Source organism: Lampetra planeri, chromosome 42 (genome assembly GCF_965212315.1).
Source record: "Lampetra planeri chromosome 42, kcLamPlan1.2.h2, whole genome shotgun sequence".
Classification (NCBI taxonomy): Eukaryota; Metazoa; Chordata; class Hyperoartia; order Petromyzontiformes; family Petromyzontidae; genus Lampetra; species Lampetra planeri.
The window spans coordinates 67,752-94,690 of record NC_136148.1 but is presented as its reverse complement, the minus strand read 5'-3'; the positions used below and the strand labels follow the sequence as shown (position 1 = coordinate 94,690).

At 44.9% G+C, this 26,939-nt stretch overlaps 2 protein-coding genes across 8 annotated transcripts in view; one reads left to right on the top strand and one right to left on the bottom strand.

Annotated features, from left to right (window-relative positions):
- The window catches only part of LYRM4 (LYR motif containing 4), a 103,340-nt gene extending 86,377 nt beyond the window's left edge, over positions 1-16,963 (top strand). Inside the window, exons 3-5 of the transcript XR_013588169.1 lie at positions 10,397-10,445; positions 10,717-14,062; positions 14,310-16,963. The gene's annotated coding sequence lies outside the window, so the exon portion shown is untranslated. The remainder of the gene's footprint in view (positions 1-10,396; positions 10,446-10,716; positions 14,063-14,309) is intronic.
- On the bottom strand, positions 1,789-25,452 carry DHRS7 (dehydrogenase/reductase 7). 7 transcript variants are annotated; one of them, XM_078613652.1, is made up of 9 exons: positions 24,975-25,452; positions 24,020-24,081; positions 15,685-15,822; positions 13,686-13,838; positions 12,133-12,239; positions 10,725-10,970; positions 6,216-6,338; positions 5,535-5,750; positions 1,789-2,789 (listed from the first exon to the last, which is right to left on the bottom strand). In XM_078613652.1, the coding sequence occupies exons 3-9, from the start codon at positions 15,809-15,811 to the stop codon at positions 2,733-2,735; spliced, it is 1,029 nt and encodes a 342-aa protein (XP_078469778.1). In that variant the 5' UTR covers positions 15,812-15,822; positions 24,020-24,081; positions 24,975-25,452; the 3' UTR covers positions 1,789-2,732. The 7 variants fall into 7 exon arrangements, with proteins under 7 accessions (XP_078469778.1, XP_078469776.1, XP_078469777.1 ...); XM_078613650.1 differs by having other exon boundaries at positions 15,685-15,819; XM_078613651.1 differs by having other exon boundaries at positions 25,279-25,452.
- Positions 25,453-26,939: the final 1,487 nt, after the last annotated feature.

Below are 26,939 nucleotides of genomic sequence, written 5' to 3'. Positions count from 1 at the left end.
AAACACGGTCATTAACCTCACATTATGTATCACGGTCACGTAAGTATAAGTGGGGAATTGATGCGCATGATAATGACATCGCAAGTAAAAATTACAATAGTCACAGTTGCGGATTTGTGTCAAACGCAGTATAAAATGTAGGGCAGGTTTGTCAATGAGTAATGCAAGTGGGATTGAATTCACGTGGCTGGTTACAAGCAAGGCAGCCTCCTAATTACGTCAAAGGGCTGCCTTTTGCAGGGATTGGTAGGGCTTGTATTACATCACACCTCCCTACCCCTTCCTCTACCCCCAGGGGCATCCATTCTCTCGACACGTGCAAATATCACGGTCCGCAATGGCTGCGATTTGTTAAGACCGGGCTGAAGGACAAAATCAGCTCAGGTGCGCCACCCTCAGGATTGGTGCACCCTCCTAGCCAGAGTCGAAGTTATGGAGTGTGCAGAATGCCCCCTCTGCAGGGTTGTTTTGTCTACTCTTCCAGAACAGCAAGAACCTTGAAAACTGTGGACCTCTGGAGACCTGGGTTCCAAGCACCGAAGGGCTCACGAAATTCCATAGATTGAGCAGGCCAACATTTGTAGGATTTCAGAACCAGAATATGTATTTATACTGGAGGAATCTAATGAGCTATAAAACACTTTTTCACAGATGCCCAGTAGGGGCGGGTCAGACCGTTACAACAACAAACTTTACAGAAAACATGTTAGGGGTTCAAAGTATAGAAAAGTTAAGCAAATCACGACAAAAAATACATATAAAACTAATCTATGTTTATTTTACTAGGTAAGGCCCACCGAGCTATTAGCTTCTTTTTCAGAAGCGACCTGCCCACAAATGGTAGCTCAACGAGGTGGCTTATCTTGTGGCAATTGATAAAATTTGCGCTTAAGGGGATTGTGTAAATGTATGCGAGATTCTACGGGCGATAGCGAGCAGCCTCGTGCTTAACATATTACATCCACACACACCCATGCTCTCCACAAACATACCATCACAAATACACACAGACACAATATCACAAATACACACAGACACAATATCACAAATACACACAGACACAATATCACAAACACACAGACACAAAATCACAAATACACACAGACACAATATCACAAATATACACAGACACATTATCACAAATACACACAGACACAATATCACAAATACACACACACAATATCACAAATACACACAGACACAATATCACAGATACACAGACACAATCTCACAGATACACACAAGACACAATATCACAGATCCACACAGACACAATATCACAGATCCACACAGACACAATCTCACATATACACACAGACACAATATCACAGATACACAGACACAATATCACAGATACACACAGACACAATATCACAAATACACACAGACACAATATCACAGATCCACACAGACACAATCTCACATATACACACAGACACAATATCACAAATACACACATACACAATATCACAGATACACACAGACACAATATCACAGATACACACAGACACAATATCACAAATACACACAGACACAATATCACAGATACACACAGACACAATATCACAGATACACACAGACACAGTATCACAGATACACACAGACACAATATCACAGATACACACAGACACAATATCACAAATACACACAGATACAATATCACAGATACACACAGACACAATATCACAGATACACAGGCTATCACAAATATACAAGCACACGGTGACGCTCAGCAAGACAAACTCACGCACAGACTCAGACTCACAGAGATTCGCGCAGAGACACAGATAATTGTAATTAAGGTTTTTTTTGTTGCATGTTGCAGTTACAATTCAGGCAAAATTACTTCATTCTCACAGTTCTCATTATGGCATTCTTACATGATTTTTACAGTTGATATACATTATGATTTACATAATTATATCCATTCTAAGCGAATTGATACCCAATTCCATAAGTTCTGATGAAGACGTGATATTATTTTAACATTGGCAGTGGATGCATTTTTACATGAGTGTAACATGTATAATGTGTGTGTTGTTTCATTATTCCGACAGTTCTAATCAAGACATTGTTAAATCATCATAGCAGTTTTAATTACGTTGTTTTACACCACTCTCACCTACTAATTTATGTTCCATAATTTTCTATCAGTTCTAATCAAGACATTGTTACATCATGCTATCTGTTTAAACGGATGTATTGGTACACCTGTGTATTGGTACATAGGTAACATTTGGAGAATAAGACACTGGCTGAATGAATTGACAATGGTAAGAATAACAAAGGTCTAAAATGTAATGGCCTCTGCTGGATCAAGAAAGAGATGTTGAGATGATGTGAATAACACATATTGGGGGGGAGATTCATGAATAATAGCAGGAGTGGATTTTTTAGAAAATAATTTGAGTGTGGCGTTGAGCAGCACAGTTGCAGAATAACCTAACAGAAAGACCAATGGAATGAGCAATATGTACCGATGTATGCTGAACTTCTTTCGTACCATACGTAGACAACCGTGTTCATGGGAGGTGGAGGAAAAATGGTGACTAAGAGGCAGATTGATAATACGTAGGACTGAAATGGCCTCAACATATAAGAATGTTGGAGCAGTGGACAATGTGAAAAGATGGCGATCCCTGGCAGCCAAGCTCTGAGTTAGCGGCAGCACAGATGATTGTTGTGTATGCCTCAGCAAGTTGTTTGACGTGAGAAGCAACAAGAGTATAGCTTTAGGAGACTTTATCCTTCTTCATGGCCTTTGAGCCAAAGTAGGAAACGTCAGCATCCTGAAAAGATAGCCAAACAAGCCTATTAATGACTTTCTAGAACTCAAAACAAGCTGTAGTAACTGTGAAAAAAACCCTCAACACTCATCAACAACACCGTGGCCTTAAAAGAGAAAATATATAATCGCCAATGTTTGTGGCAATGGTCCTTCTTCAGAGCACATTAACAGAGGCCAGAGAGAGATCGTTAATGTGCGTTATGCACTTAACAACATGGGGCCTGAGGAGAATTAAATTGTAAATATGTTTTTTGATGACCAGTTTGAAATAGGCATATAGACAGTTATTGAATAGTGTTGAGTACTAGACAAACCCCTGAATAATCAAACATATTACAGTGATACCTCGGTTCACGAACGCTTCTGTTCACGAACAACTCGGTTCACGAACAGAAAAGTTCATAAAAATATGCTCCGGTTCACGAACTCCGCTTCGGTTCACGAACAGAAAAGTTCATAAAAATATGCTCCGGTTCACAAACTCCGCTTCGGTTCACGAACAGAAAAGTTCATAAAAATATGCTCCGGTTCACGAACTCCGCTTCGGTTCACGAACAGAAAAGTTCATAAAAATATGCTCCGGTTCACGAACTCCGCTTCGGTTCACGAACAGAAAAGTTCATAAAAATATGCTCCGGTTCACGAACTCCGCTTCGGTTCACGAACAGAAAAGTTCATAAAAATATGCTCCGGTTCACAAACTCCGCTTCGGTTCACGAACAGAAAAGTTCATAAAAATATGCTCCGGTTCACGAACTCCGCTTCGGTTCACGAACAGAAAAGTTCATAAAAATATGCTCCGGTTCACAAACTCCGCTTCGGTTCACGAACAGAAAAGTTCATAAAAATATGCTCCGGTTCACGAACTCCGCTTCGGTTCACGAACAGAAAAGTTCATAAAAATATGCTCCGGTTCACAAACTCCGCTTCGGTTCACGAACAGAAAAGTTCATAAAAATATGCTCCGGTTCACGAACTCCGCTTCGGTTCACGAACAGAAAAGTTCATAAAAATATGCTCCGGTTCACAAACTCCGCTTCGGTTCACGAACAGAAAAGTTCATAAAAATATGCTCCGGTTCACGAACTCCGCTTCGGTTCACGAACAGAAAAGTTCATAAAAATATGCTCCGGTTCACAAACTCCGCTTCGGTTCACGAACAGAAAAGTTCATAAAAATATGCTCCGGTTCACGAACTCCGCTTCGGTTCACGAACAGAAAAGTTCATAAAAATATGCTCCGGTTCACAAACTCCGCTTCGGTTCACGAACAGAAAAGTTCATAAAAATATGCTCCGGTTCACGAACTCCGCTTCGGTTCACGAACAGGAGCCGCGGCCATTTTAATGCTATTTCCAGGCTGTCACATGGTCGTGACTTTTTGTAGGAAGATCGTGGAGAGAAGAAGAGACACAGAAAGAAGTACTGTGAGTACTGTGAAGACACTTTCAGTGACTTTTTGCTTTTTGGTCTGCTTTTTAGCACATACAGTACTGTACTGTACAATACTGTACTTACTGTATTGTACAGTTCACCCGTTTGAGTGCTTACTGAAGTCATCTCAAGCAAGGTTAGTGTTCTCTATTTATACATTACTATACTGTACAGTACTAATGTGTATTGTAATTTGTTTCATATTTTTGTGCTTCAAAAACCAAAAAAAAAGGTCAGAACTGATTAACCAGATTTACATTGAACCCTATGGGAAAATGTGCCTCGGTTCACGACCAATTCGGTTCGCGACCAGAGTCAGTTCACGAATTAAGTTCGTGAACCGAGGTATCACTGTACTAAATAAACTCATTTATATTGAAAGCTAAATTATAAAATGTTGCTGGAACAATGCATGGTGGGAAGGTTATTGTGAGGACAAACGAGGCACAGCCTCCTTGGCAGTACATTACGGTGCCCAATTACAATTAAAATAAAAGGAATTTAATTGGCATGCATTTCTGAGGAAAATGTATTGCTGATGAGCCAGAAGCTTGCACAAGCACAGCCAAAAAAAGACCAGACACAAAAATCTGAACGTGCTGTTCAACACGGTTACATCTAAAGCAGAGAAGCCTGGGAAATAAAATATGGAGAACTATGACACGTAAAATAAATAAAATGAAACTAGATAGAGATATGGTTTGTCCAGCACACAATAACAAAGTGACGCTCTAAGTGGATGTGAGGCATTAATTCGGCCCTGCCGGGTGAACAGTATTCAGTTTCAACATGATGTTGGTGGCCTTCTGTCCCTTTTCTGGCTTCATTCCCCCCCACCCCCATCATAAATGAAAGCCGAGGCCACGCATGCGTTCACCAGTTTCTCCAATGTGAGCCAGATTGGTGGAGGTGCGTGTAAATCCGTGAGCCGTCACACACGGTGCTCTGGGTGTTTTTCTACTTGTATCTGCGTATCAGTGACGACACATGGACGGCTTGCGTCTTCTGATCGCACGGGACAGTGCCTGGTTGTGCAATTACTGGTCATGTTTAGCATTGAGCTGTGTACTGGCAGGTCCCCTGAGGTTTGTTATTCTGAGGGATTCGCATGAAGCTGGTTCCTTAAAAATGTTGGCAGTCCATGTGTCACCCCTAAACGATATGAAAAATGTGAATGATGATAGGTCAGATTAACTACTGTTTTTGCAGGAGGATCCTGCCGAGTTTTTGCAGGAGGGGGCGATGTTGCTGCTGTGTGTCACCCAATTGGATAATCACGTTAGTGCAATCACAATGAAGGTAGTAGACCTTACCAGCCCATTGCGAAAGTTGGAGATGCGACGACGTCCAATTTTGGCAGTGAGGCGCCACGCCAGGGTGGGCGTGTACTGCCACAGGTAAGCTGCAGACAGGTACGGCTGCTGGGCTATCCAAGCCTCAGGGAGGCGGGCGGCCAGGCTCACGGCGATGAGGCGTGCACATCGCTCGGCGGACATTTTATAAGTTTGATCTTTTTGCTCACCCACAGCCTACGCAGAAAAAAAGGTGTGCCACATTAACATTTTATAATATTGAGTGCATTAAAATTAGATTGAAATAGCGCTGCCAACACATTGTAGAACAAAAAAAACATCCCGAGTGTCGTTAAGAGGGTGCAAACAATTAACAGCTCACAGCTCTTCTAATGTGCAGAGCACTACCATATTTTATGATGTGATACATCTGCCGTCTCCTGGCAAAAATATTAATTCCACATTCCCAATGGAAATTTTACCAAAAAACACATTGATATAGGTTACATAATTATTAAGTAAGTATTTTACACCCTTGAAACGCCCTTGTATTTTATATATGAGGTCAGGGTAATATTTAACTATAAGTAAAAAAAACACTAAAAAACGGAAATATATATAATTATTAAACACAAATAGATGATTGAGGTAAAATCATATCATAGCCATCACCTTTAATCACTAGGGTGTGTGTCTACTGACCTCGTCACCCTTTCCAGAAAAGGCATTGCTGATGATGTGGGACTGGACGGGCCCAGGGCACACCGTGCTGACCGTGATGTGTGGGTACTCGTCCAGCTCCGAGCGTAGAGCATTAAACGCACCCTGAGAGCAGAGATGACAATCACACCAGAATCAGAATCTTTATTTATCCTGGATAAATCCGATGAGCTATGATGCTCCTTCTCACAGATGTCCAGCAGGGAGGAGCAGGTCAGAAAGTGACAACAACAAACCGATGATTGGAGTGCAAAGTAAGGGAAAGGTAAGCAAATCACAAATAAATAAACAATTAAACTATTTTTATTTTACTTGGTAAAGCCCACTTAGCTATTAGTTGTTTTTCAGAAGCGACCTGGCCACAAATGATAGCTCAATGAAGAATATCTCAATGAAATGGTTTATTTGATAATGTATAGCAGCCAAATTATCTAAATGCATGTTTCTAATTGTGGAGGGAAAAACCAGAGGATCCGTAAAAAAAATCCACGCGACCACGGGGAGAGCATGCAAACTCCAAATATACAGGTGTCAGGGTCGGGATCGAACCCACGACCTCCTGTATACCAGGCGAGGAAGATAAGCAATGCATCAATATCAGACAACATAGTTATGGAACATATATGTTTGACTCATTCAATAATTATCTTTGAGCAATATGCAGAAAAGGTCTTTCTTATTCTCAAAGCCTGAGAGCCATGGGCTTTAGTCTGCCCACGATACTTTTTGTAACCTTCTTCTTCTTCTTCTTTAGTGCTGCCTAACGGCGTGTGCGACTTCACGATGATATTGGTCCCGGTCTAGCACGGCGTGTAGAGTTTGTGCTGTTGTTAATTGTAGCCATGTTTTGATGTTACTGAGCCATGTCGTTTTTGGCCGTCCTGGTCGTTTTTTCCCTTCGATTTTTCCTTCCAGGATTTGCTTTAATAGCTGGTATTTGTGGTCGTTTCGGGCAATGTGGCCTAGGTAGTAACACTTCCTGCTAATGATGGTCTTCAGCAGTTGCCTGTCAGTGCCCATATCTTGCAGAACTTGTGTATTGGTGGTTTTGGCTGTCCATGGGATTTTCAGCATTCTTCGATACAGCCACATCTCGAAAGCTTCAAGCCTTTTTGTTGCTGTTGTTGTCAATGTCCACGTCTCTACTCCGTACAGCAAAATTGACCAGATGTAGCATTTCAGTGTGCGCAGTTTCAGTGATGTACTCAAGTTGCGGTCTGCAAGGAGTGTTTTCCATTTAATAAATGCTTGCCTTGCTTGTTCAATTCTGCTCTTGATTTCGACTTCATGGTTCAACTGATCGTCAATGATTACACCAAGGTATTTAAATCGGTGTACTTGTTCCAATTTTTCGCTGCCAAGCTTGATTGTTATTTCGCTTGTAGTTCGGCTGACCTTCATAACCTTTGTTTTCTTTTTATTAATTCGTAAGCCCCATATTTGACTCTCTGTGGCAACCTCGTCCAAGATTTGTTGTAGGTCTTGTTCCGAATCGGCCAGCAGTGCAGTGTCGTCAGCATACCTGATGTTGTTGATGTATTGTCCATTGACTTTAATACCAATGTTTTTATCTGCTAGTGTTAGATCAAAAATCTGCTCCGAGTAGATGTTGAAAAGACTGGGTGAAAGTGGGCAGCCTTGTCGTACACCTTTTTGTATTGGTGTTGGATCTGTCAATTCGTTGTCATATCGGAGTTGGGCTGTTTGCTTCCAATAAAGAGCAATGATGAAGTTGATGTCGTTTTTATCTAGTCCCAGTTGTTTTAATAGAGCAGCTAGTCGGTCGTGGTCGACTGAGTCAAAGGCTTTCTCGTAATCTATGAAGCAGATGTACACTTCTTTCTGATGTTCGTAGCATCGTTGTAGTAGTATCTGTAGACAGAAGATTGCTTCTCTTGTGCCTAGTCCTTTGCAGAAGCCAAACTGTGTGTTTTTCAATGCATTTTCGCATGTGGAGCGTATGCGCTGTTGGATCACCTTCAGGAAGACTTTCAGCACGTGGCTCATCAAGCTTATCAGTCTGTAGTCCTCGCATTTCCGGCTTGTTGCTTTCTTTGGTATGGCCACAAAGATGGATTGTAGCCAGTCCGATGGAATTTTATTGCCATTGTATATTTGATTGTACCAATTATTCAGTTGTCGTATGTTGTTACTGTCTAATAGTTTGAGCAATTCTACATGGATTGTGTCGGGCCCGCACGCTTTGCCTGACTTAGCTGTTTTGATTGCATGTTCTACTTCTGATGTTAAAATGTGTAGAGCGTCTTTCGACATCTGTTGGTCTTTTTCTGCAGATGTTCTCGCGGCGCCATAGAGCTTGTGTATATAGTTTGTCCAGGTGTCCATTTTTTCCTGTTTATTTAGGATTGGTTGGTTGTTGTCCGCATACAAGGTAGCTGTTGGGGCTGGTCTGTAGATGTTACCAGCTTCTTTGAGCTTCTTGTGCAGAGTAAAATTGTCATGTTTTTTAATTAGTTCTTCAATCTCGGCGCATTGTTCTTCCATCCACTTTTCTTTTGCCTGTCGGATTGCTTCTCTGATCTTCTGTTGCATTTGTTTGTACTTCTCCAAGTTGTTATTTTTGTACATTCTTCGTTTGCTCATTAGATCGAGAATACAATGTGTCATCCATCGTTGTTTCTTTTTCGGTGGCTGATGTCCCAGCATGACTTCTGTTGTTTCTGTGATGCATTGTTTGAACGAGCGCCAGTACTCCTGAACATCTGCTGTTTCTGTTGTTATTGAGCGGATGCTATCGTTGAGATGTTGCTGTACTTGTCTTTTATCGGCGCTGTTCTTCAGTTTCTCCAGGTCTGCTCGTCTCGTCTTTGTACATTGTATTGATCGCAATTTGAGTCTTATTGTAGCTGTTACTGGGTTATGATCTGACGATATATCGGCTCCAGGGTAGGTTTTTGCTGTAATCACACTGGACTTAAACCTGATGTTAATTAGGATATAATCGATTTGGTTCCTGACGATGTTGTTGTCGGAGTCTTGCGGCGAGGTCCACGTGTACAGTCGTCGAGGTGGTAATTGGAACCACGTGTTAGCAATACTGAAACGTTCTTCTTGGCAGAATTGAACCAGTCTGTCGCCTCGTTCATTCCGTGTTCCGAGTCCGTGTTCTCCGACAATGTTCTGCATTCGACCGTGGCCAACCTTGGCGTTGAAGTCGCTGAGGATTATAGTGATGTCTTGCTTCTTCAGCGGCTTCAGCGTGTTGGTTAGTTGCTCATAGAACGATTCGATTTCATGATCTTGTTTATCTGCTGTTGGAGCATACACCTGTAGAATGTTCACGTTGACTTTGTTGCCTGCTAATTGTAGTAGTGCTATTCGTTCTGATACTGGGGTAAAGTTGTTGACTTTATTCGCTAATTTCTTGTGTACTATAAAGGAGACACCGTATGTTTGTTTGGTGTTTTCTTCTCCTCCGGAGCAGAAGATGTGGTGTTCACTCGATATAAACTTTTTTGTTCCAGGCCATTTAGTTTCGCTTAGACCGATTATGTTGATTTTAAGTCGATCCATTTCTTGTATGACATTGGCTAGTTTTCCTGCTTTAAGTAAACTTCTAACGTTCCAAGTTGCTACTTTGAAAGGGTTCTTTGACACAAGCTCGGAGATTCTTAGCACCCCTGTCCTATTTAAAGGACGCTGATACTCAGGGCCTTTGTTGATTTTGCTTGTCATCATTGAAGTTTTGTAACCTACGGACTAAATATTACGTTTAGTTTTATAATGAACTAATTTATTTGGGGTTCTTATAAAATCATTGTAGTGTTCACATCACTACCAAGGATGTGCAATTTGCATTGTTGTCATTGCCAGCAGAAAGAGTGATCCTCTGAGGATGACATCAATTTTCCTGGTGTGGACAGAGAGGGACAATGCGTGCAACACACCAGCATATGAATGTTCGTTAGAGGTTCAATAATTGTCCTTTTGCAACCTTTTCTTCCAAATTACATCCATAATGCGTTTTCAACCACATGTTCTTCCAAATTGCTTACAGTACATTGCTATAATTGTCCTGGCTCCGTGCCTCAGATTTACGGTCATTTATATCTGAAATATTGTCTGTGTTACAAAATAAATTATGATGCAATTCTGAAAGATTCGTTGAAATACCAGAAACTGCATTATGCCATTTTTTTCAGCCTTGCAGAGGAAACAGGCAAGTTGTCTCAAATACCCAATTCTACCAGAGTAAGTCGCACAAATAAACCTGTATTACAACAGACGATAATACGTTACATTATAACAAGAACGTCGGAAATCTTTTACAAAAAAAAAACTCAAGGCACACAGCACTGTATTTCCATGGTGTCATAAGAACATTATGTAGACCTTCACATAAATTGTGCACATTGTACAATGAGAGCATTTGTTTAAGCTTATATGGGACTGTTGCTTTTTACTTTTTCAGTGCTTCTAGTTCTGTTAACTTTTGTGTTTTATATGCCGATGCTCTGCAAAGCTACTGACCTGCACAGCGTGCTTGGAAGCACAATATCCGGCTGAGAGCGGCACTCCGGCCAGCCCAGCAATGCTACTCACGGCAAGGAGAATGCCCCCGTGACGACCGGGTGCCATCATGCCAGGAAGAACACAGCGTGCCAGGGACACAGGGGCCAGCACGTTGAGTTCAAAGAGTGTCCGGTACACACAGAGGTCCGTGTCCACAAAGAGTGACCGCTGAGAGCGTCCAGCGTTATTGACCAAAACGTCAACCTGCATGGAGATGAGTTGAAAAAGGGTTAACGGGGGTGGGAAAATATGGATATTTGCGGCGTAATGTTTACCTGAAACGGTAGCCCTGAAAAGGAATGTCATCAAATGATGAAAGCATTTTACAAAGAAGGCTGAGAAGTGGGACTTAACAAAAATATGATTAAAAAACAAAGTAATGTACAACAAATATTCTTTTAAAAAATAACATTGAATGTAAATTTGGAAATACAGTAGAATGTGCATCTAGGGTAGTTTTCAAAGTGATCAGGATCAAAATGATTAAATAAAGAGAACAAGAGCAGGTCGGAGGGCCTTTATGATGAATAAGAGAAGATGCTCATGTGTCTGGAATTTTCAATCAGTGCATTACACTGAGAGATCATAAAAGGAGCGCATCGATCAGTGAGCACACACAAATGGGTGACACCGTATTGACAATTAAGAAAAGTAAATGGGCATGAGCAGGCCACATTGCTAGACTGAATGATGGCCAACAGTTGAGACCCGTGGCAGAATAGCAGCCACAGGAGAGATCCCAAAGAGATGGCCAGTCTGGGAAAGAAGAGACAGGAGATCAGCTCATGTGCAGAAGTGAGGCCTACGGTAGCCAGTACGGACCATGAGGGATGGCAACAGCGTAGGAAGGCCTTCATCCAGCAGTGGATAGACAATGGCTGACGGTGATATTCAACACGTTGAGAGGAGTGATTACACTCACACCAAGCTCATCGTAGTGGCCTTGGTGGTCAAGTGAATTGCCATGGGGATTGGGAATCTTGGGACGTGGGGGACATGGATTGTGAACACCATGTCTTCATACGGCAGCTGTAATGTTACCTTGGCTCACTAACACAGGATCTTAGTTCACATTATCCAAACAGTCGCCCCTCCCTGCCATAGGAATGTAGAATTTCCATCACTGGTTTAGGCCGGGGAGCTAAAAATAGATGAGAAAAACCCCATGCTTGTTCAAGTAATACAAATATATGTACAATGCAGTTTACCAATCAACGTTTTAACATTTCTTTTAGTGCACACAATTGTTTGTTAACCGATTTCACAAGCACACAATGGCATTTCAAAGCAATCCCTTCTGTACAACAGAAGCCTATATAATAGCCAGTCGTGAATATCAAATTACACGGGGACCGAAACTGCTTACACGTCCAAATCGGTCGAGTACAGCTTTGGTACATGCTTCGTGTGTAGACAAGTCCAGGACATCCATAGGCAGCACCAGGATGTCACTTTCCTTCAATGAGCTATCCTCTGTGGGGTGGTTGGAGATGGGACAAGAACGGACACGTGCGTGCTCACGGACAGTCTCATTGGATATTAACATTAAAGCATTATCTACATTCCTTATGAACAACCTAATTAAAATTCGCAGTTATGAGTTACAACTTCGTATCTAGCCAAAACAACTTCATTTATATTGCTTAACCATTCTACAAATACGAATGTTCTCGCTGAACGGTTAGTCCACGCAACGCATTTTCGCCGTAATGTGGTTCTTCCATGAGGGAGCACTTTTCGCGGAACGTGCGCCGTTACAACGCGGTTTCTGAGTGGTCGACGACGAACCACTTTCTTGAGCTGCGTGGCCGAGCGGTACAATGATACACTACGCGGAATGATACAATGATGTGGCGGCGTACCCTCAGTTATTTGTCCTGCATCTTAATGCGTGCGCGTATGTTCAGAACTCGCCAAACTTTATCGTTACATTATTTACGACAACATGGTTTGTTGCTTAATGCGTTTTTGCTTCAATTGACACTTTTCAGGAACACATCTTCCACGTTAAACGAGGACTTACTGTAGAGTAAAAACCTCTAATCGTTGGACTAATTGGGGGAAGAGCATACACGGTTATAAGAAATGCCTAGTTTGAAAATTTACATTTTTATTACATTATATGAAATTCAAACCGAATACACTTAATTAACACTTAATAACAATTAACTAAAAGCAACTAAAGTACCGGTTAATCCGGGTCACTTGCCATCACCACAGACATGGATGCAGAGGTTCACAGGATATAGAAGACTGCATAGGTATATTCTGACAGGCTTAAAACATTTATGTTACTTATTCTTTTAAACATGAAAGTAAACCAAATTGTGAAGAAACGAAAGATCGCACGAAAAGAACACGTGGATTAACACAGCATACAATGGAATTGGTTAACCGAATTCCATATAACGGAAAAGTACACTACGCATGCGTGTGTGTACAGATTTAAGAATATGATTTGATGATAGTATGTTGGCAGCCAGCATGAAGATGATTAATACCTCTTTTAAAAATAAGGAGTCTAGAATGTACAGATGGAGAAACCCAAATTCTGAATATAGGAAGGATATTAACTTTATTCTAACAGACAAACGTGAGAGCAATGGGAATGTCCCTGTCCCTCAACACATTCAAAACGGGAAGACACCATAGACTTTGAGATGTAAGCTACACCTAAAATAGCCAATAGGAGGGCAAAACTAATTGCAGGCAAAACCAAGATGGTTAAGATGTACATATCCATTATCTCATGTATATAAATCGTTCACGAAGATCACTGGGAACAGAATAACAAATTAGGGGCTGGCCAACCCACCACGGAAGCAAAGCGGGGTCAGGAAAAGTATCTTCACCATCGACCACATGCAGACTATTCCAGGTACGAACCCAGACTTAAACCATTTCCTGCACCAGGCTCACCCAGGCAGTTCTTCCGAACGCGTTGCAGCTCCGCCTCCCGGCGTGCCGACAGCACCAGCTGGCAGCCACATCGCGCCAACTCCCGAGCAAGGGCCTCGCCAATTCCACCGGAGGCACCGGTCACCCACACAACGTGACCTCGCAGCTTCACAGCTGCACATACCAACACCAATATCACACAGAAGAAACAATATAGTTTTTTTAATTGTCATATTGATTTTGTATGTTTATGCTTTTCCTTTCAAATACATTGCAAATGTGTAATATCACTCACTTACGAAGTCTCTTCAATTGCCCCCCCCCCCCTTTATCCACAGGGGTTACCGGTGATTGTTTTAACAACTTTAATTCTTCACAATGGATGCCTCATGGGAAAGGTATCCACTGCAAGGCGAGGCACGCGCGTTATAGTCCTGCTCTTCTAAGAATAAAACGCCACTTATGGGCTATTTCGATCCATAAATGGTGACAGGAATCACCGTGCAGATTTAAAATATCGCCTCTGCTCGATCACATATACAAAGCCACGCCCAATGCATGCATATATATGGTCCTGAAACATTAACATAATGCAACATAATTTAATATCCATGAAATCATGGAATTCATTTTGTCCTGTTCCAGTGCCACTCGGTGGACCACGACGGCTCAACGGCTTCACTGCTTTCTTCCATTTGTGCAACAGCCACGGTTGCATCCCACAGACGGAACGCGTTCGTCAAAGAAGCATGCGACGTGTAAACTTTTCCTTCTTGACGTTTCCTCTCCCTAGAGCAGTGGTTCTTAACCTGGGGTGCACGCACCCCATAGGGGTGCGAGATGCCCTTTCTGGGGTGCGAGACATGCCACATTTTTTTGAAAAGTAAATAATCGAAACACAAATTAATCAAGGGCATGTAAGTACAACCACTTTATTTAATCAAATCTATGTATTTATTAACATAATATTTTAAACGACTCGGAACTAAAGGGGTCCAAGGCTGCAGTAAATAACCCATTGTACACCGCCAGGCCTCAGAGTGGTTGCTTGTGGGGCACTCCTCCTTTGAACAATACCACCATGAAGATGAACATGAAGATGAAGAAGGTGAGCTCAATGAGATGGAAGCTCTAGAACCAGAGCCAATCCTCATTGAATACTGACAGGCCCTCTTATCCTCGCCCCCTTAGACAATGGCTGATAATGATGTGTGAGAGATTCAAATGCAAATAAAGGGTGTTTTCGCCATATTCACGAAATACGTGTTTATATGTACAAACACTATTTGTTCTAAATGTGCTAAATGTAATCCAAGCTGAATATTAAACTCATCTACAGACATACAATACACAACAGAACACGTGTTTTCTGTCTTTTGTATCCCCAGTATTTGAACGTATTTGTGGTACACCAGCGCACAGTATAAAAAAGCAACATTTTTGCAACATTTTTTTTCCCGCAATTCACAATCCCGGTCAGAAAATCTTGCGGGGTGGTGATGGTGCGTCAAAATCAGTTCTCGTGATGTCGAAGCAGTCGGAAGACGACTGTTATGACTCATGCCCTAGACTTGGTTGGACGGTTTCTCGATTCATTTCCGTAATCATTTCCCTGATGGACGGTGGTATCAAAAGACTGTGACTCATGGTGCCACACATTCGAATGGGAAAGCAGCTGCTGAATTTAAGGCCATTCTGATGGCGAGTCTGCAGCTCACTCAAGGGTCAACAGCACATCGTCAGTTCGGGCCCTCATCTTTAACTGGTGGGTCCACAGCAGCAGCTCAGTCAACGGCAACAGCAACGGCTCGGGCAGAGCATCAACAAAGGCTTCTACAGCGTCTGTAAGAGCTTCATCGTCAGCTGGAGAGTCGGCAGTTCGATCGACGGCAACTGCGTCTGCACGGACGCAGTTGCTTTTTATGAGGACTGGCGTGTTACGCTGCACCGGTGTACCGCCAATACATCCATTTGCTGTCTCAAAGAGAGCTATGTAACGTGTTTGCACTCGTGTTTGTACCTGGATCAGGGCCCCTGCGCTCAGCCCACATGAGGGTCAGGTCACCATCAGCCAGCAGCAGACGAATCAACTGCACCAGCAAGAGAGCAGCAATGCCGGCCAGGAGTAGTGCACCCAGCCACTCCATCCTGGACACTGCTGCCACACACACGAGCACACGCGAACACACGTTGTCTCTGTGTCAGTAGGTAAGCAGTCAACACTGTTTACCACTCCCAGGTGCACACCCACATTCACCTTCACCCCCTCCGTGTGCTGTACAATACGATAACATCGTTCACCCGACCAAATCACCAATCACAGATTTGCCCAAAAAAGGAAGTAAGCGGGCGTGGCGTCAGCCGATGGGGCCAGTCTTTGTCCATATGGAAGTCCATATGGACCTGTGGATCGTAACTCGAGGCTAATTGTATCGCTCACGTAATCAATATTAATATACAATGGGACATAAGAATAGCACTGTTTTGTATGCAACTCATTAAATCAATATAAAGACAGACTTATAATACAAATAAAAAATACCATGTTAATCACAGCAATTTGCGAGTTAATCGCTGTGTCAATTCATTGCCAATAGATCCACGGATCAAGAAATGATTTGACACAAGCCCCTCGTTTCATTTGATTGGCTAAAATTAGCGAGGTCGGTGAATCTATCGCGGTCTGCTTTCGTTGTTCCCGCACAGCACTTACATTTTTGCATGGTCACGAAGACGGCCAACTTATCTCACACAGTCGCGTGCAATGGAACCATTATTTTAATGTTGAGCTTGAGATTTAATGCCACGGGACAAATCAGTGGACACATTTGGCTCGCAGGAGGGCAGTGTACAAAGGTGCGTTGAACAGAATTGCATCTGCAGCAAGGACGCACCTGTGAACCCTTATCAGTGCCTAACTTATTACAGACCAATTCAGACCTTATTGGTCCCCACGTGACCTGAGATATCTCAACATTCGTCCTACAAAGCCCATATTGAAATGGCTGTACGCCATATGGACCTGAAAACTCAATTTCCCTGTACAAGAATACGGGTAAAACGGTATGGGTTGACAGCTGTGCAAGGACCAGGCCGGAGGTGACACAAGTTGAACACCATCAGAGGGCTCAATTTAGCTGTGACTGACAGAATGGCTGGTGATTGATGACTTCTGAGTACATGAGTAAATAACTAAGTTCAAGAATTATGGATGTGGATGAATTAGTTATTAAACAAATTACTGACTGCATGGAAGTTCAATAACAATACTGTAATAATAAACATGATGTATAATGCTGTCTCTGGTGTGGACCAATCAGTTTCAAAGACAATGCATATACGACCACAGCATGTTTTTTGTTTGCATGTTCACCACAAGTACGTGTGGTTAATGCAGACAGGATTCCTTGAATAAGGATTCTGTTTGGTGTTTTAACATCTTGATACCTATTTCATTGCCAGACAGGGAAAAACCTATTGTTATAGTATTCTTTGGGTCTTTCGGTAAAGTTACGTAAATAGGTACAAAGAAAATAACAAAAAACTACGACGTTTCGATCGCAAGTGGTCGTCATCAGGAAAAGGGGGGTTCGCTTCTAGAGGTTTGAAATGGGCATAGCCCAAATGTCAGCAGCCAATGCCAACGCAAGTGGTGGGCAGCGACCGCAGCGATGGTGTTGGGCTTTCCACCAATCAAAGGGCTGCCAGCCAAAAGATTAGCATGTCAATGTAAGATCGCCGAGCATCCTCCACGGCGAGTGCGCCAAAGTGGCTATGTTAATGTGAGAGATGAGCATGTTGATGTGAGAGATGAGCATTTTAATGTGAGAGATTAGCATGTTAATGTGAGAGATTAGCATGTTAATGTAATAGATTAGCATGTTAATGTGAGATATGAGCATGTTAATGTGAGAGATTAGCATGTTGATGTGAGAGATGAGCATGTTGATGTGAGAGATTAGCATGTTAATGGAAGATCATGAAGCAGCAGCCTCGAGGATGGTGCGCGAGGTAGCCGTGTTAGTGAGCAAATGTATCTGTTAATGTGTAGTAGGTTCGAATTAGGTGCACACACACGCAGCTTGGAGGCAACACTATTTATTAAACGGTAAGTAATATAACACTGTACATAAGGTGGTGACCACCTTCCTCAACTCACTAACACTCTGGAACACGACACAGACTGGACCAGGCAGGCAACGGCCTGCCTGGCCCAGGACGACGACTCGGGACTTGACGACCGATGATATCTTCACTTTGGAGTACAGTACAACAGCCTCGCTCTGCGTTCACACCACGCTTATATCTGCTTTGGCGTGGCTGGCTCCGCCCCGGCGTGGCTGGCTCTCTTCAGGCCACGCCTCCCTTCCCAGGACACGCCTCACTTCCCCCACCTCTGGGAAGGTCCGGATCCCTCCAGCACGTGACCCCCCAGGCACCCCCAGCCCTCGTACAGGCCGACACAGTAGTGACCATTCTATGTCACTACATCACCCCCCCCTGTATAAACACACAGCCGTCCCCGGCTGTAACACAACTGTGAAAAATCGAAAAGGTGTGCCTCCGAACCAGCAACATCAATAAATGACCGGCGACCGATAAGAAATACAATCACGTAATATATACAGAATCGACGAGGGTAAAAGGGAACCGCACAGAAAACGGGGAATTAACAACAAATATACATGAAAACTGGCTAACCCACTTACGCTCCAGCACAGCCCCCCCCCAACCCCCGTTAGAATCACGCATGCAATGACAGTCACCAGTTAGCACCCCCCCGCCTTTCCGACGTGGCGTCACAACCAGTAGCACGCGTCGGCCATATCGGCGGGGGAATTTCCATGTTACCACCCCACCGCCTTTCCGACGCGGCGTCACAACCAGTAGCACACGTCGGCCATATCGGGGGGGGGAATTTCCATGTTACCACCCCACCGCCTTTCCGACGCGGCGTCACAACCAGCAGCACGCGTCGGCCATATCGGTGGGATTTTAACCCAGTCTCTCTCCAAGACTCGCATCGCAGCATATAGCTGTACCGACCGAGCTGAGACGACCCATCGTTCACTCACTGCACAACATGCACCCTAACAACTGAGGGATACAGTCTCAACGTAACAGGACAACTCCACCTGAACCTTACGAATCTCCAGCCCACTGTTTCAACGCGCCTCGGAGGGTCTCAACCTCCGAGCCGTCAGGTCAAGCTGTCAGCCATAGCATGACGGGACCACACTCCCCGAGCCATGTGAGCGCACAGCCCACAAGGCTAGACAAGCCACAGAGTGTCTCGATCTCCGGGCTGTCAGGTCAAGCCGTCAGACACAGCATGACGGGACCACACTCCCCGAGCCATGTGAGCGCACAGCCCACTAGGCTAGACAAGCCACGGAGTGTCTCGATCTCCGGGCTGTCAGGTCAAGCCGTCAGCCATTGCATGACGGGACCACACTCTCCGAGCCCTGTGAGCGCACAGCCCACTAGGCTAGACATACCACGGAGTGTTTCAATCTCCGGGCTGTCAGGTCAAGCCGTCAGCCATTGCATGACGGGACCACACTCTCCGAGCCCTGTGAGCGCACAGCCCACTAGGCTAGACATACCACGGAGTGTTTCAATCTCCGGGCTGTCAGGTCAAGCCGTCAGCCATAGCATGACGGGACCACAACGTTCATGTTAGACACGCAACTCTCACTGGGCCATCCTGGTCAGGACCTGCGCCCCAAGATAGGTGACAGCCAGCAGCACAATTCCAAATCCCTGGCAGCATGTCACCATCGCAATTTAACACGATCACAACACATACAATTTGAATTATGATCCCCCACAGAACTGATCCAATGCCGAACAGGTACGCACAATTTGTGACGATCCCGAAAATTCAATGGTCACAACAATACACCTCACATCCCGTATCCGTACACATCATCTCCGAGACTCGCATTGCAGCATGCAGCTGTACCAACCGAGTGGAGAGAGCAACGCAATTTGACGGCAATTAACGGAAACGCACCCCCGATCCACGTAGAACACAAGGAGCATTCCCGCACAAAAGACATCATCTGTGCAACAACGGACAGGAACCAACCAGTGAGTTTGAAACAAACCGAACCTGTCATTTCAAAATCCCCTTCAACATTAACCATGGGACTCAGGGCATTCGAATTTTGAGAGCAAAAAAAAACTAGACACAAACGTCCAAAATCGCCGAATTGATTAATACAGTATATGCAGTATACGAAGTTCGTACAGTCAATCATTTGGCACAATGCTCCATCCAGTCCCCACATGGCAACACACACAATCAATACTCCAGACAATCCGTACATAGTAAATAATCACAAGCAAGTACCCAACATTCCATACACTGTTAACAATTTCAAGCAAAGCTCCATACGGTCTGTACATTGGCAACAATGACGATCAAAGTTTCTTACAGTTACACGTGACAATCACGAGCGAAACTCCATACAGTATACACAATAACAATGTCGATTTCGCAACAAAACGATGTAACAACACGAGTCGTTAACACGGCAACCTACAGCATATCAACGGAGCTCGGGACACCAACAACGAATTAATCATTAACTACACCCAGAAGATACCGATCTCGACGCCGTAATTAACAACAACACTGTTACAAGCAGAAACCCGCATGGTCGCCGCGTCACTTTATCACGCACACAACCGGACGAACACGCACCGCAAACCAGCGAGTAAAAAAAACACCCGCGATCGCAACCCGGCACACGCAAGATGGGTGAAGTTATTATTATTTTTCTTGGGGCCGGGTGCTTGTCATGTCACGACTCGCCTGGCAAACTGTGAATAGCGGAGGGCAGCAAGGTGGAGCACTGGAACGGCCCGAAGAATCTTTCATGGTGAACACGGCCTGCTCTTGCGAACCCATCCACCTCTCGCGCTCGAGCAGAAGGCTGGAACTCCCCCTCTGCAGGCGTTGATGTCGGCGGGAGCGGCATTTCGGCAGCAGGAGCGGCGTTTTGGCGGGAACCGCGCCCCGACCAGTCCTCGAGTTGGCGGGAACCGCGCCCGACCAGCCCTCGAGTTGGCGGGAGCGGCGTTTTGGCGGGAACCGCGCCACGATCAGCCGCCGAGTTGGCGGCCCCACCGCGTGGCCCCCATGCCCGGGCCTCCCCCCGCCAGCCACCGCAGAGACGACGGTGTCCTCTCCCCGCGGCTCCATCGCTCCGTTCCCGATGGCGGCGAAGCAGCGGTGCGATGCCAGTCCCGCCGCTCCGCGTGCAGCGCCATCTCTCTCTCTCTGTCACCGGGGCTGCCATCCCCGGGGCTGTCCGAAGGATGGTCGTCACACCATCCCCGTCGTACGAAGGCGTCCAGATGAGTTTTGTCTTTTTTTTCGTGTGCCCATTTTACTTCCCTAGGATAACACCTAGCAATATTTATATTTCCACAACTTCTGACACCAAATGTAGTAGGTTCGAATTAGGTGCACACACACGCAGCTTGGAGGCAACACTATTTATTAAACGGTAAGTAATATAACACTGTACATAAGGTGGTGACCACCTTCCTCAACTCACTAACACTCTGGAACACGACACAGACTGGACCAGGCAGGCAACGGCCTGCCTGGCCCAGGACGACGACTCGGGACTTGACGACCGATGATGTCTTCACTTTGGAGTACAGTACAACAGCCTCGCTCTGCGTTCACACCACGCTTATATCTGCTTTGGCGTGGCTGGCTCCGCCCCGGCGTGGCTGGCTCTCTTCAGGCCACGCCTCCCTTCCCAGGACACGCCTCACTTCCCCCACCTCTGGGAAGGTCCGGATCCCTCCAGCACGTGACCCCCCAGGCACCCCCTTGGGGCCCCCAGCCCTCGTACAGGCCGACAAAGTAGTGACCATTCTATGTCACTACAAATGTAAAAAACCCAGAGAGCCGAAAATAACAACTAACATGAGAAGGTGGCAGGGTGGGAACATCACAGCCAGTTATGACTTAAACTGGTTAATAACGTCCTTCCAATTATTGCTTAGTTTGTACCCATCTTCTCAGTTGAAATTGTGTCTGTGTCTGTATATATGGATGGCTTCATGAACTAATCTTTTTTGATAGCCAGTGGGTTTGCAAAGTACCTTCGTCTTAGATAAATCAATTTCGTGTGAGCCCACCGCATTAAAACAATGATCAGCCACGGCCGAGGTATTGGTCCTACCGTGTCGCCGATCTGCGTTATGTTCACGAACACGGTCCGAGACATGTCGCTTAGTTTCCCTAATGTAACTACTGCCACAGACACAGCTTAGTTTGTAGACGCCGGGGTATTGCATGTCAGGGATCACATCCTTCACAGACGGGATCAGATCACACATTTTATGTACTGTGTTAAATCTAACCTGGATCTTGTGTTTGTTCATGATTTTGGAAATATTTTTTGTGACCCCTGCTATGTATGGCAAGGTGATGGTTTTGATTGGGTCCTCAGATGGTTCTTTCCCACTGGTTGGGGTGATAGCTTTACGGATTGTGTAATCTGAATATCCATTCATCTTGAGAGCTTGGTGTACGTGTTCCAGTTCACTGGCTTGGTGATGATGATCAGAAATACATCGCGTTCTATGGTGTAGAGTTTTGATGAGGGAATTCTTCTGGGCTGGATGTTGGTGGGAGTCAGGTTTAGATAGGCATCCGTGTGGGTGGCTTTCCTGTAGACAGTGTCCCATTGAGCCATCTGGTCTCTTTTCGATTAAAACATCCAAGAAGGTAACTTGCCATCCTTTTCCACCTCCATGGTGAATTTGATGGCTGGGTGTATGGAATTGATGTGGTTGAGGAATTGGTTCAGAGCTGGTCGGCCATGTGGCCAGATGACGAACGTGTCATCATTGTACCTCTTCCACAAGGACGGACGTAGAGTGGATGCCTGGATGGCATCTGTCTCAAACTTTTCCATGAAAACATTGGCTACAACTGGAGATAACGGAGAACCCATTGGGGTACCTTCAACTTTTTTGTAGAATGTTCCATTCCAGGTGAAGTAAGTGTTGGTTGAGGCAGTGTCTCACCAGGGCCGGTACATCAGCATTCAGTCCTTGTTGGACCAAATCTTCAATGATTGCAATGGTGTCAGGCACAGGAACTTTGGTAAACAAAGATACCACATCGAAACTAATGAGCAAATTACCTGGAGATAGTGAGATATCCTTAATTAACGATATCAAGTGAGCTAAGTACAGCTGAGGTGGTCTTATCAGTGAATGGTTGTAAGGTGTCAGACAGAAATCGGGCTAGTTTGTAGGTGGGTGAGTCAATGGTGGAGACGATAGGACGGTAGGGGTTTCCCTTCTTTACGGATTTTTGGTAAGCCATACAATCTGGGTGGCCTAGCAGCCGAGGGTTTCAAGGAAAACCGCTTGGTTGGTTCAATAAAAAGATGTCGAATCAGTGATATTGTTCGTGTTCATGACGAGGCAGTTGGTCGGATCTCTTTTAATTTTGGTATAGCTGCCATCATTAAGTAGGTCCTGAATTTTGTTATTGTATGTGGTTTTGTCCATGATGACTCTGGCATTGCCCTTGTCGGCTGAGAGGATGACGATGTGATTTATCTTTTTTGAGAAATCTCAAAGCGCTCATCCTTACTGATGTTGCTAATAGTTATCTTAGAGTTTTTGAAGATTTCAGCGATTTCCGATCTTGCCACGTCTGCAGTAATGTGTCCCAAACCCTTAAGGGCTACGTCGACCTGGGCAATGATATCATCAACTGGGATGTGTTTAGGGGTGACTGCGAAATTCAACCCTTTGGCTAGAACCGATTTTAGGCTGTCGGAAATTGGACTGTTACTCTGATTGATAACAATCTTGTCAACATACTATTTTGTTATTTCGGTAAAGTCGCGTAGGTAGAAATAAAAGAAAACAAATCACGTTTCGATCGCAACACAAGCGAACTTCATCAGGTGGGACAACCACAGCAATGAAATGCTGAAGTCGGCGGGAGAGCTGCCGTGGCAAGAGGTTATATTGGTAAGAGAGGGGGAGGAGGCAAGGGGGGAGAGAGAGAGGGGTGGGGTAGGGGGGGGCCGCGTGATGGATCTGGCTTCTTCTTGGAAAGGAGGTTGAACTTGGAAATCAGGTTATCTTTGCATTTAGTTGACATTGAGGCAGCTGAAGAGGCTGTCATGTTATCTACATGTTCCCAATTGTTATAGTGATCACTCAGTTTGAACAGTGTTGTGTTAACAGTGTTCACTCAGTGTTAGGTGTCCACTCAGTGTTAGGTTTTAACACAGTACTCACTCAGTGTTAGGTTTTAACACAGTATTCACTCATTGTTAGGTTTTAACACAGTATTCACTCACTGTTAGGTGTCCACTCAGTGTCAAACGAATGACCACAGAATGCTCACTGACGGAGTTGAGCCCTAAGGGAAAATATATCATTACGTACTTTCGCAGAACACTGGGCAACTATTAAATAACGCACACAAGTCTCGTCTCTGCATTGAAGATACAATACACCCTTCTCAACGGCGCTTCCTTTACCTGACACCCATTACTCTCCTTCCTCCTCCTCCTGGCTCGCTTGCTAAACATATCCCGTCTTGCCTCCCTTGCTTAGCCTCTAGAGCTCTTTCCTACACGAAAAGGCCTCGATAGAGAACAAATAACATCCACAACTCTTCTCCCTCCCCGTCAGCCAGAACTCGGGCAGCATTTTATCGAAGCAGGCAAAATCCCCGCGACTCTTTATTTGGTTCAGAATCAGAACTTGCTGAAGGAATCTGGAGGAATCCGACGAGCTATAAAGAGGGCATTGAGTATATTATTGGTTCTTTCGGTAAAGTCACGTAGAAGGGAAATAATAAAAATAAACAATATTGCCTGCTTCGATAAAATGCTGCCAGTTCTGGCTGACGGGGAGGGAGAAGAGGTGTGGATGTTATTTTGTTCTCTATCGAGGCATTTTCGTGAATACAATCGAATGACCGCCCCAATAAAGTTGATCAGGGTGGGGGGAAAGTACACACGCAATAAAACAATGTTGTTTTATTTGTATTATTTCCCTTCTACGTGACTTTACCGAAAGAACCAAGAATATGAATCCCTGCAGTCACGAAAGCTTTAAATCTAAATTTAGGGCATTGAGTGTTGCCCCCCAGGCTCCATAACAAAGGCGACAGAGTTTGTTGGGCAAAGTCCGACTGCTGATGAAGACCCGCAAGGTCAAAGACGTCGCCAAAAGTTTGCCTGCCGCCACCCGTCTCCGAATTTGCGGTGCGGTCATAAACGGCGCTTTGTACCAGGCTAGGTGTACCTTGATGCCAAAGTGCGTGCAAATGTCGAAGGGCTCTCGCTGCTGGCTGATCACGGGGCAGCCCCCCCAGGTGCCATGGGTTGGCTGAGATGGCAGATGCGCCACCTGTGCCGCCCCCGTCCCTGCGCTTTATCCGCCTGGCGCTCTGCTCGTTGTTGTGAGCGTCGCACTGCTGCCCTCCGTTGTTGCTGGATGGCGACTGCTTCCCAACTGGCCCTCGTCTCCGAGCTCACCTAGCCTGGCACCTCCCAGTAGCCTAAAACTGTACCTAGCCTGGAACCGCCCAAATAGCCTCAGAGTGCACCTCGCTTCGCACAGCACGGCAGCCCCAGAGTGCACCTAGCCGGGCACCACCCAGCCGCGGCCTTCACGATCCTCCTCCTCCACGCGGCCTCCAGCAGCAGCAGCCTCCGGATTTACTGCGTGACGAGTAGCGGCCCCGGCTGGGAGCGGCTAGATGCGGGTCTGGTGCCTCCACTGCTCAGGGAGACGGGGGTCCCAGACAGCAGAGGAGGAGTCTCTATCGTTTGCATCATGGGACCTCCCTTGCCAGCATCAAAATGCAGGATGCTTCACAATTTGTTTTAACACTTATACCGGAAGAATTGGTCCAACAAGGACTGAATGCTGATGTACCGGCCCTGGCGAGACACCGCCTCACCAACACTTACTTCACCTGGAATGGGACATTCTATAAACAATCTTGATTTTAATCTTGATTTGAAGCTTTCGTGACTGCAGGAATCCATACTCTTTGGTTCTTTCGGTAAAGTCACGTAGGTATAAAATAAAATACAAACAAGTTGAAGGTACCCCAATGGGTTCTCCCTTATCTCCAGTGGTAGCCAATGTGTTCATGGAAAAGTTTGAGACAGATGCCATCCAGGCATCCACTCTACGTCCATCCTTGTGGAAGCGATGCGTAGATGACACGTTTGTCATCTGGCCACACGGCCTTCCAGCTCTGAACCAATTCCTCAACCACAGCATTTCCATACACCCAGCCATCAAATTCACCATGGAGGTGGAAAAGGATGGCAAGTTACCATTCTTGGATGTTTTAATCGAAAAGAGACCAGATGGCTCATTAGGACACTGTCTACAGGAAAGCCACCCACACGGATGCCTATCTAAAACCTGACTCCCACCACCATCCAGACCAGAAGAATTCCCTCATCAAATCTCTACAACACAGGGCTCCTTGCTTTTCTGACCATCACCACCTAGCCAGTGAACTGGATCACGTACACCAAGCCCTCAAGATGAATGGATATTCGGATTGCACAATCCGTAAAGCTGTCACCCCAACCGTTGGAAGAGAACCACCTGAGGCCCCAATCAAAACCATCACCTTGCCATACATAGCAGGGGTCACCAAAACATTTCCAAAATCATGAGCAAACACAAGATCCAGGTTCGATTCAACACAGTACATAAAATTCGTGATCTGATCTCATCTGTGAAGGATGTGATCCCTGACATGCAATACTCCTGTGTCTACAAACTAAGTTGTACCTGCCGCAGTAGTTACATTGGAGAAACCAAGCGACATGTCTCAGACCGTGTTCGTGAACACAAGGCGGATCTGAAACACGGTAGGATTAATACCTCTGCCGTAGCTGATCATTGTTTTAACGCTGTGGGCACACATTAAATAGATTTTTCCAAGACGAAGGTGCTATACAAACCCACTGGCTATCAACAAATATTTGTTCATGAAGCCATCCAGATACAAAAACACAGACAATTTCAACCGAGAAAATGGGTACAAACTGAGCAATCATTGGAAGAACGTTATTAATAACCAAGTAAAGTCATAACTGGCTGTGATGCTTCCATCCTACCTGCCGATATTTACAGTTATTTCCGACTCTCTGAGTTACATTATCTTGTTAAATGTCTTTACATTAACAGGCTAAATGTCTCACTAACATAGCCGCTGCTTCCCTTTTCCTCGATGTGGTG